Here is an 11,354-nt window from a genome sequence, read left to right on the forward strand (position 1 = left end):
GACAATAATATAAAGGAAAACAACAACAACAGCACAAACAAAAAACCTCCTAAAACCAACCCCAAACTGGCGGAGACGTAATGTGAGGGCCTGGAATTCAGTCAGAGGCCCACATAAAAGGATCCTGAGGGACACAGGTAAAAACCCAAAGCATCCTCCTTTTCTTTAGTTTTAACAGCTCTGAAGTACTAGGCATCCTGGATCCTCTTCTTCACCCTTTTATTAGAAAGCTGGGGAACCCTCTCCTTTTCTATGGAAGAGGGTGATAGAAGGGGCCTCAAGGTGCAGGTACGATAGGAAACAGGTCTTTTCTCTTATGTCTCAGTACAAACAATTTTCCTAGAGGCAGGAGAATACATTTCACGCCCTCTCAAGGTCCCTTCGGTTCAAGGATACTGTCATTCTCTGGCTGTACTAGGGGGAGGGCCTGCAACGTCCAGGCTGCCATGGAAACACGCCGCGGTGTTCCTTTTTCTTACGTGGGGCGGGGCACTTTGCCTCAGCCACCAATTATCCACAGGGTTTCTTGAGTGGCGGACAGCAGCAGCGAATGGGCGAGCTGATACTCCGTGACGCGACGGGAAAAGGGGGAGCTCGCGGCCGGCGGCGGCGGTGGCTACAGCGGCGACCTGGGGATCGAGCTGGAGGGAGCTGGGGAGCGTGCAGGGACTTCTAGCTCCAGCGCGAGTGATCTCCCGCCGGGATGCCTGGTACTATTTGTAGAAAAGTGGGGATGCAATGAGCTCTGAAGGCTTGGGTTTCGGGTCTGAAGGGATGGCTGACCGGAGGGGGCGGGGTGACAAGCATGGCGGCGGTGACGGGGAAAGGGTTGGAGGGCCCTGAGAAGGGGGTGGGGAAGCAGTAGCTGGGAAGGCTGGGTGGTCTTGAGGAAGCGTGAAGGGCTGTGGGTGTTCTGGCGAACAGAGATTACAAAGCAGCCTTTTTGGGGGGCCATAGAGGCGCCATAAGGACGTAGGGAGGGTTGTGGGGGATGGAAAAAGAGGCGGGGAAAGAAGAGGTTAGGAAGGGGAGGAAAGGGTGTCTACGGGGAAGGTGATGGAAAAGAAGAGGGAGAGAAGGATTGGCAGGCTGATAGTAAATAACGAGGAAATCAGGCCTTGGGAGGTGTGATAGGAAAGTGCTTGCAGCGATTATAAATATAATCTAATTAGAGCCCTAGACGGGTCCCCTTTCCTAGTTCTTGTACTTCCTCCCCATTATTTAAGCTCAGACTGCGTGAGGAAGGCTAGTAGGTTACACCGAACTGATCTTTTGTTATTCCATTCCAGGGGAGCAGATGGACCCCACTGGAAGTCAGTTGGATTCAGATTTCTCTCAGCAAGACACTCCTTGCCTGATAATAGAAGATTCTCAGCCTGAAAGCCAGGTTCTAGAAGATGATTCTGGTTCTCACTTCAGTATGCTATCCCGACACCTTCCTAATCTGCAGACACACAAAGAGAACCCTGTGTTGGTGAGTGATACCTTGGCTGGAAGTGATTGAGGAGAAATTATTTTTCATTTAATCAAGACCAATCAGCAAACATAAGTACTTAGGAGATCACTCTCTTTTGGATTAAAATTGGTTGTAAAAATGAAATCAACACATTCACAAAAAGTATGCCTCATTTTGGATTATTTCATATATAGTGGGGATATTAAGTATGTATATTTTCTAGGATGTTGTGTCCAATCCTGAACAAACAGCTGGAGAAGAACAAGGAGATAGTAATAGTGGGTTCAATGAGCACCTGAAAGAAAACAAAGCTGCAGGTGAGGTGTTTAAAGTTATTAGTCCCTTTTGCAGGAGTGCTCTTGTGGAGCTGGGTGGATCTAAACATGTGGTTGTGGTGAATGTATATAAGGAGGTTTAGCACAGTATTTGGTGCATAGTAGGCACTCAAAAAGTTGATTTTTTTAATGTAGCTGGTTAGATTGGATTGTCTGCATTTCTAAACTTGCATCGAAGTTTGGTGGTAAATGCCTTTTATACTAATACCCAGTTATTTTTTTCAGAACCTATGGATTCTTCTCATTTGGACACATGTAGTTCCATCAGTCAGGTCATTGAACAGTTACCTCAGCCAAACAGGACAAGCAGGTATACTAGTGTTGACAGGAATTTATTTAAACTTATTAATGGATGAATTCTTTCATTTGTGCCTATTGCCTTATCCCAAGGGTAAAAGGATTAATCTTATTTTTGTGAATTAGAAAGTGGGATTTGAGGATTATATTAACTAGTACATTAATACTGATAGCTAGAATCTCTTTTGTAAAGGTAATAACATTTTTATACCTCTATTATTATTTTTGTGATCTACTTTATGCATGTAAAACAAAATAAGCATTTTTCATTCTTGGCATAGATATGACTTAGTAGGAAAAAAAGCATCAAAAAATATTTAGATATATATATTATCAAAACTGTTAGGCATGCTTTTGATGTACCAACTAAATTATCTTACCTTTAGAACCACAATGTTTAATTCATACCCTAAACAGTGTTGAATTTTTACCTTGTCTTATCTTTAGTTTTATATTGTCCATTTATTGAGTTTATCCTGTTAGGCATTAGTTGGATGTTTGATATATAGTCCCATTTAATTTCATCCGTAAAGTAGCTGTATTGTGAAGACTTTTTATTATTTCCATTACATAAAGGGGGAGATTGATGGGTGAGGAAGTTAGATAACTTGCTGTAGCATACATTGGTTGTAAGTGATGGCTGAGCTTTGAACCCTCCTGACTCAAATGCCTTCTCTTTCTTTTTTACTACTCAGTACTTTTTTTTTTTTTTTTTTTTTCAAGAGAACAAATCTACACCTTTATTTACTTTTCATTAAATTTAAATCCTTGAGGGGTACAGCATCACACGGATTCTGTGGCCAATGGCTTTAGCAGGAAGGTTGCTTCGGAATTTGGCACGAACCATGCCGCTGTTTCCATGAGCACGAGTTACTTTTCCCCAGATTACTCTGGTTTTGTTTGGTTTGCCACCAGGAGTCACTGTGTTGTTCTTTGCTTTGTACACGTAAGCACATCTCTTGCCTAGATAGAATTCCGTTTCATCTCGAGCATATACACCTTCGATTTTAAGAAGAGCTGTGTGCTCCCTCTGGTTGCGGAGACCCCGCTTATAGCCAGCAAAAATGGCCTTGGACCACAGCCTTCCAGACATTATTCGGCGTTTTAGAGGAGTCCTGTTCCCAGCAGGCTTGCGCCCAAAGTTCAGCCCTACTCAGTACTTTTTAATCTTCCTTCTAAAATCTAAGATCAAAGGAGAACTTAGACAACCTCAGGGACCTTGTGATGGCAGGGTAGAAAAGGGAGCAGTCAGAGAGGAGAATGTTAGGTTGAGGTGGTGAAAGAGTATGGTTTTCTCTTAAAAAAAAAAATTCTTTTTAAAAAAATTTCTATTTAATACTCTGCACATAAATTTTTTCTCCCAAATCACCAGTTGGATACTTTAGAACAAGCTACAAATTGGTGGGTTTGTTTCGGCCTGCAGGTTGTTTCTGTTTGGCCCAAACATGGTTGTAAAATATATTTACATTAATTGATAGAATTTTTAAAAGGGGAGATTTTACATAAAACTTGGATATTTTCATCTTCTGGCATTAGCAGTTCAGAGGTAATACAGCTGTTAAATTATTGCTAACAATTGGCTAGAGCTGTGAGTAGCAGCCTACCTCTGCTTAGATGGGAATGAGAGCTATGGTCTGTTATAGACCCTGTAATTCACTGTTGACTATTGAACATGGACACTGAAGCCAAGTATTCACTTATTATATTTTTTAAAAGATTTTATTTATTTATTTGACAGCGAGAGAACAAATACAAGCAGGGGAAGTGAGAGAGGGAGAAGCAGGCTTCCCACTGAGCAGGGTGCCCCATGTGGGGCTTGATCCTAGACCCTGAGCCCAAGGCAGACACTTAATGACTGAGCTACCCAGGCGCCCCCCCAAGTACTCATTTATTGTAGTGCTTTTGCTTTTCTTCTTAGCCACTTCACTCATTTATGTAACCTTATTTTGCTTTCTGTAGGCATTTAAGTTTATGGTACTTCTTTAGGAACATGTGCTTTATGTTTTTGTGGCCCTTGGTTTGAACTAGTGGGAACAGGAATTATGCGTACCCCTTATTGTATATGAAGCAGTGCTATCAGAGAAGGCCCATGCTCTACTTTTCCCTTTTTGCATCAATGTGTTGCCCTTTCTCAAAACAAAACAAAAAACCAAAAACTCACAAAACACCTTGAATGTTTACATTCAATAAATGTGCAGACACTGTGATAGGTGTTTTAAAGGGGCTTTGCCATCATGGAGCTTATAACTTAATAGTTATTGAAATCATTACAGAAGTAGCTATGCAGTTACAATTGTGATCCTTACAAAGGAGGAAGGAAAATATATAACCTAATTTGTGTGATAGAGGTAGACTTCTCTAAGGAATGTAGTCTAAACTATAAATATGAATTTGTTAGCCATAGTTGAGGGGTTGGGCAGAAATTTGGCATGTGGGGGAAGGAGCTTTCTAGACAGAATTATATGTGCAAAGCCCGTGAATCTAGAAAGGATTTGGAGTTGATTTCAAGAGATTGAAAGCCCTTCAAAACACATGTATGTTTATTTTTAAAATGTTGTCTTTATTCATTAATGCAAGTATTTTGAAAAAAAACTGTTTGTGAACTTTTCTACATAAAAGTCCAAAAAGATCTTCCTCTCTTATCTAGTATTCAGTTGATATAAGCTGATGGTCCTAAACATGGATCATCCTAAAATATACTGAAGAACTATAGATTGTTTTATTTCCCTGTCAAACATCTTACGTTATTTTTGTAAAAATTTTGAAATTAAGTAGTCTCTACATTCAACATGGGGCTCGAACTCATAACCCCAAGATGAAGAGTTGCATGCTCCACTGACTGAGCCAGCCAGGCATCCCTCCCTGTTAAACTTTTAAAAAAGTTAAGGCTAAAACATGCAGTTTTAAGAAATAATATTTGGAGATCCTTTGTAAACTTTGCCCTGTTTCCCAAATGGTAATGTTTTGCAAAATAGTATTATAAAATCATAACGAGGCTATTGACGTTGATAAAATCCACTGTATGTACTCAGGTTTCCCTAGTTTTACTTGTGTTTGTGTGAATTTTTATAGTCTAGTTACCTGTGTGTCTACCACTGTGGTCAACATACTGAATGGTTCCAGCCCTCCAAGGATTCCTAGTGCTATCCTTTTATAACCATTAGTGAACCTCTGGTGATCACTAATTAAGACTGTCTGTAGTTTGTGATATTTTGTCATTTCAAAATATTATATAAAGGGACCATATGTTATGTAACCTTTTGAGATTGGCTTCTTTCCATCCACATAACTTTTGGGAGATCTGTCCAAATTGTTGCATGTATCTGTGGTTCATTCCTTTTTATTGCTGAGTAGCGTTCCATGATGTGGATATACCACAGTTAAACCATTTACCTAATGAAGGAAATATGGGTTGATCTGGTTTATGACTATTACAAATAAAGTTGCTCTGAACATTTGCATGCTAGTTTTTGTGAATGTAAGTCTTCAAAGCTGGGATAAATGGCCAGATGGTCACCTACATGTTTAGTTTTTTAAGAAACTGTCAAAGTGTTTTCTGGAGTGACTGAATCATTTTATAGTTTGACTAGCAGTATAAGAGACCCAGTCTCGGGGCGCCTGGGTGGCTCAGTTGGTTGGACGACTGCCTTCGGCTCAGGTCATGATCCTGGAGTCCCAGGATCGAGTCCCATATCAGGCTCCCAGCTGCATGGGAAGTCTGCTTCTCCCTCTGACCTTCTCCTCGCTCATGTTCTCTCTCACTGTCTCTCTCTCAAATAAATAAATTAAAAAAAAATCTTTAAAAAAAAAAAAAAAAAAAAGAGAGAGACCCAGTCTCTCTTCATTCTCACTAGCGTTTGGTGGTATCACTATTTTTTATTATGGCCATTCTGATAAGTGTATAGTGATAATCTCATTTTGAGTTTCCCTAGTGGCAAGTAATGTTGAACATCTTTTCATGTGCTTATTTGCCATCTGTACATCCTTTTTAAGGAAATGTTCATGTGTTCTGTCCCTTTTCTAATAGGATTTTTAAAAATTATGTTTTGAGAGTTCTTAATATATTATAGTTATTAGTCCTTCATAGGATATGTGGTTTGCAGATATTTTTTTCTCACCTGATAGCTTGTCTTTTCATCCTCTTCAGAGGGTTTTTCACAGAACAGATTTTTAATTTTCATGAGACCAGTCAAATATTTTTAACAGAGCAATAAAAATAATTAATTAAAAGATTTTATTTATTTATTTGACAGACAGAGATCACAAGTAGGCAGAGAAGCATGCAGAGAGAGAGGAGGAAGCAGGCTCCCCGCCGAACAGAGAGCCCAACGCAGGGCTCGATCCCAGGACCCTGAGACCACGACCCGAGCAGAAGGCAGAGGCCTTAACCCACTGAGCCACTTAGCCACACTGAGGCGCCATGTTAGGCGCCTCAAAAATACTTAATTTATTTAAAAAAGGGCTTTTGGGGCACTTGGGTAGCTCAGTGGGTTATGTGTCTGACTTTGATTTCAGCTCAGGTCTCCAGCTCAATATTTCAGGGTCATGAGTTTAGGCCCCATGTTGGGCTCCATGCTGAGTGTGGAGCCTACTTAAATAAAATAAAAATAAAAAGATAAAAAGCGCAAAAGAGCTTATAACGAAAAGCAGGGTCCTTTTCCACCCTTGGTCCCTTTTCAAAGAGGCAGCCGTTTAAGTGTGTTTTAACTTCTTTGAGAGGTTGTTGTCCTAGCACTCAAATCTTTTGTAAAGGTAACACCATTATACTGCCATTTCTTAGTTTATCAAATTAAGACAATTAAATTCCATAATGAAAGATGAGGATTTAACTCAAAACACTCCCAAGTTTTGATAATAATTATTTTAGTTCTAAATTTTATTAGCTACTTTTATATTTCTAAATAATGTATTTAAACCTTTGTTTTCTTTTCTATCAGCTTTAGACAATGGAAAAAATTTAACATCAGTATTTTTTGTCTATAATCTGATTTCAGGCCTTTTCAGATTCTTCTAGTCATTCTATGAATATTATTTGTTGGGTGTTTCCTATATGCCAAGCACTGTTGAATTTTGGAGATGAAAAGGACCAGAAGAAATAAAAAATCATAGACCTTAATAGAGCTTACATTCTTGTATGAGAGATACAGCAATTCATAATAAGAAAATAGTATGTTAGATACTGATAAGGGCTGGAGAGAGAAATATAGCAGAGAAGGGTATAGGAAATGTTAGAGGATTTCCAGGTTTAGATAGGGTTACATAAAGAATGTTTCACTGATATGACATTTGATTAAAATTTCTTAAGTGATGTCTGCTGTTATCTGGGATAAGTGCAGTCCAGGCATAGAGAACAGCAAGTGCAAAGGTCCTGAGGTAGCAATGTGCCTGGAATATTTGAGAAATGGCAAGGAGGTTAGTGTGTCTGGAGGAGAGTGATGGAGAGAAGTGGGAGAAGAGGTCAAAGAAGTAAAGGGGGAACCAGAATATGTAAGGACTTACAGGACAGTGTAAGGAATTCAGGTGTTACTCTTAGCTAGGAAGGCATTTAAGGGTTTTGAACAGAGGAATGACATGATGGGATTCAAGATTTTAACAGGATTGCGCTGGCTGCTGGATTAAGAGTAGACTGAAGAGTGAACAATTTTTATTTGTTGATTATGCCTTGTTAAAGCTGGAGAAAAAAATTAAAAGAAGCTATTTAAATAAAATTAAAGAGGAGAATAGACTGAAGGGGGAACAAGGGTAGAGGCAGGAAGACCAATTAGGAGACTACTGTATTTATGTATGTATGTATGTATGAACGTATGTACGTATGTATGGAGGGTCAGTGGCTGCCTTTGGCTTAGGTGGTGCTCCCAGGGTCCTGGGAGTGATCCCTGCATAGGGCTCTCTGCTCAGTGGGCAGCCTGTTTCTCCCTCTCCCTCTGTTCTTGTTCTGCCTGCTTGTGTTCTCTCTGTCAAATAAATAAATAAAATCTTAAAAAAAAAAAAGGTTTATTTATTGTAGAGAAAGTGTATGTGCATACAAGTGGGAGGGGGAGAGGAAGAGAACCCCAGGCAGACTCTGCAGTGAATGTGGAGCCTGGCGTGGGGCTTGACTCCATGACCCTGTGATCATGACCTGAGCCAAAACCAAGAAGTTGGATGCTCTACCAGCTGTGCCACCCAGGCACCCTCTGAAAATATTTAGGCAACATATGTCTTTGGCTAGACCAGAGTAGAAATGGATGAGGAGTGGTGAGATGCTGGGTTTTTTGATTGGATGTGGAATATGAGAGAAAGGGTGGTAACAATGATACCACATTTTTGGTTTCAGCACTAGAAGAATGGAGTTGCTGCTAGAGGAGATGCAAGAGAAGGTCAGGTTTAGATGTATTGAAGTTGAGGGACGCCTGGGTGGCTCAGTTGGTTAAGCAGCTGCCTTCGGCTCAGGTCATGATCCCAGCGTCCTGGGATCGAGTCCCACATCGGGCTCCTTGCTCAGCAGGGAGCCTGCTTCTCCCTCTGCCTCTGCCTGCTATTCTGTCTGCCTGTGCTCGCTCTCTCCCCCCCCCTCTGATAAATAAATAAAATCTTAAAAAAAAAAAAAAAAGATGTATTGAAGTTGAGCTGCCTTTTCATTGGACAGTTGGAGGCAATTGTTGGCAAATCTGGATGGAGCTCAGGGGGATGGTGTAACTAACTGGAGGTTTAAATTGCACAGTCATAAGTATGTGGATGACACTCAAAGCCGAGTCTGGATAAGATCATTAAGGAAGTGGGTAAAGGTGGAGAAGAGCTCCAGGGACTCACTGAGCCTACCAGCATTTAGAGGTTAGGAAGGGACATGAAGCCAAACCACCAAAAGATAACTGAAGAAGAGCCAAAGTATGATTTGTGTTGTGTTTCATTGCTCTTTTACATTTTGTCATGTTTGCTTTTGGACTTTTCTTTCCCTATATTTCCCAAGGTTATATAACTGGTCTAATTGGTTATCGGTAACGTTCTATTTTATTTTTGTGAAAATCTTTACTTAGTCCCATTTCCTTGGATCATGGTCCCCAACCTCGCAAATTTGTTTTTCACTACTTTATGCTCATTATGGTTATGTTTAGTCGTCTTTGTATGAAATATTAAATGTGTAGATAGTTTCGAGGAAGTGAAAAAATGTTACCTGTAATTCTGCCACCCAGAGGCTAATTGCTGTAAACATTTTGGCATATTTTCCCTCTTTTTTGTGTGTGCACTTCATATATGTGTAATTGACGTGTGTAAAGTAAAAGTTTGTTTGCTGACCTTTTTTGCTTAACAACATGGAGTTGTTCCCATGACAGTTAAAACTCTTAGTAACATTTTCCCCAAGTTTTTTTATTTTAAAAGTTTAAACCCACAGAAAAGATGAAAGGATATTGCACATTTGTTCTCTCTGTATGTATGTATACCCACACATATATAAACACACATATGTAAAATACCTGTTTTGGGGGGCTGAATTATTTGAAACTAAGCTGCAGACATCTCAGTTACCCTTATATACTTTAGTATCATTCCCTGTCATGTAATACATTATCTTACATTATCGTAATACTGGTATCACACGTAGGAAAATATTAATTCAGTAGTACCTAGCAAAATAGTTCCTATATAGATTTTCACAGTTGTATCAGATGTCAAAATATACTTTACAATGAACATTGTCTCAAGTATGTTTATTTTTCTATTTAGTTATCCAGGATCCAATCCAGGTTTTTTGCACATTGTATCTGGTTTTTTCAAACTTTTTTTTTTTTTTTAAAGATTTTTATTTATTTATTTGATAGAGATCACAAGTAAGCAGAGAGGCAGGTGGTGGGGGTGGGTGGGAAGCAGGCTCCCTGCTGAGCAGAGAACCCAATATGGGGCCGATCCCAGGACCCTGGGATCATGACCTGAGGTGAAGGCAGAGGCTTAACCCACTGAGCCACCCAGGCACCCCTCAAACATTTTTAATAGCTGCATAATATGTAATTTTATGGATTAGGAAATTATTTAATTATTTCCTTAATGCCGGCCTTATAGGTATTTCTTAATCACAGTAAACATTGAGAAATAAGTTTGTACAAGGATTTTTGCACATTTCAAATTATTTCTTGAAATTATGGAAATTATTGGGTTATAAACATTTTTTAGAGCTTTTTTAGAAACATCTTTCCAAATTGTTCTCCAGAAGGTTCTTTTAGTTTATAGCAAACTAAATAGTTTAGTGTTATAAATAGTATATAATGACAGTGCTCATCTGACCTTAGGTTTGGGCAATGCTGAATGATAGTACAGTATTTTTAATTTTTTTTTTAAAGATTTTATTTATATATGTGAGAGAATGAGAGAGAGAGCATGAGAGGGGAGAAGGTCAGAGGGAGAAGCAGACTCGATATGGGACTGATCCTGGGACTCCAGGATCATGACCTGAGCTGAAGGCAGTTGCTTAACCAAATGAGCCACCTAGGTGCCCTGTAATTTTTTTTTTCTCCTAATTTGATGGGCAACAATTAGTTTCTCTGTCTTTCTACATGTTTAAAGATACTTGTGTTTCTTTTTTTATGAGTTGTCTGTTCATTTATGTCTTAGGGTTCTTCATATGAATTCCTTATGTTCTGTGGACACTATTCTATTTGTTGGAGTATTTTTTCTAATTGTTGTCTTCTACTTTTGTTTATAATGTTTTTTGACCTGTAGTGTTAATTCCCTTTAAATATACAGGCCTCTTACCAGAATTTTATTCAGACTGTCTGATTCTATATACTCTAAGGTTTTTCTTTTTACTAAAATATTTTTGTGAACTGTTGATGTATTTTTGAGTCCCTTCAGTGCACATTTAATGCATATCTTCTTCTTTTTTTTAATATTTTATTTATTTATTTGACTGAGAGAAATCACAAGTAGACAGAGAGGCAGGCAGAGAGAGAGAGAGAGGGAAGCAGGCTCCTTGCTGAGCAGAGAGCCTGATGTGGGACTTGATCCCAGGACCCTGAGATCATGACCTGAGCTGAAGGCAGCAGCTTAACCCACTGAGCCACCCAGGCGTCCCTAATGCATATCTTCTCATGTCACTTGTCAGTAATTCTCTTGAGAGTAAGATTTTTCTCTCCCTGGTTATATTTTTTCAGAGAAAGGTAAAATTCCATGTATGTTTGTTCCTTTCTTCTGTTAAGTATTTGTGCTATTTAATTCTGCACAATGATTTTTGAGTTGTCAGGTGCTTTCTGTAGAAAGAAGCACTAATGGGGGCCACGCCTTTTACGTTTTTC

General features: G+C 39.3%; 2 protein-coding genes across 2 annotated transcripts; one reads left to right on the top strand and one right to left on the bottom strand.

Moving 5' to 3' along the window:
* The first annotated feature begins 586 nt into the window (after positions 1 to 586).
* On the top strand, positions 587 to 8,680 carry LOC309867097 (TP53-binding protein 1-like). Its single transcript, XM_082735441.1, has 5 exons — positions 587 to 710; positions 1,290 to 1,474; positions 1,680 to 1,773; positions 2,017 to 2,101; positions 8,405 to 8,680. The coding sequence occupies exons 1-5, from the start codon at positions 704 to 706 to the stop codon at positions 8,499 to 8,501; spliced, it is 468 nt and encodes a 155-aa protein (XP_082591567.1). The 5' UTR covers positions 587 to 703; the 3' UTR covers positions 8,502 to 8,680.
* LOC309867098 (large ribosomal subunit protein eL33) lies at positions 2,815 to 3,191 on the bottom strand. The gene has a single exon (XM_082735442.1). It carries the CDS (start codon positions 3,179 to 3,181, stop codon positions 2,849 to 2,851), a length of 333 nt encoding a protein of 110 aa, XP_082591568.1. The 5' UTR covers positions 3,182 to 3,191; the 3' UTR covers positions 2,815 to 2,848.
* Positions 8,681 to 11,354: the final 2,674 nt, after the last annotated feature.

The sequence above is a fragment of the Mustela nivalis genome, assembly GCF_964662115.1.
Source record: "Mustela nivalis genome assembly, chromosome: 6".
NCBI classification, from domain to species: domain Eukaryota; kingdom Metazoa; phylum Chordata; class Mammalia; order Carnivora; family Mustelidae; genus Mustela; species Mustela nivalis.

Coding starts and splice junctions, on each gene's coding strand:
- LOC309867098 (XM_082735442.1), bottom strand. CDS start 3,181: ATGTCTGGAAGGCTGTGGTCCAAGGCCATTTTTGCTGGCTATAAGCGG.
- LOC309867097 (XM_082735441.1), top strand. Junction 1,475..1,679: donor ACAAAGAGAACCCTGTGTTG/GTGAGTGATACC, acceptor TATATTTTCTAG/GATGTTGTGTCCAATCCTGA. Junction 1,774..2,016: donor GAAAGAAAACAAAGCTGCAG/GTGAGGTGTTTA, acceptor TATTTTTTTCAG/AACCTATGGATTCTTCTCAT.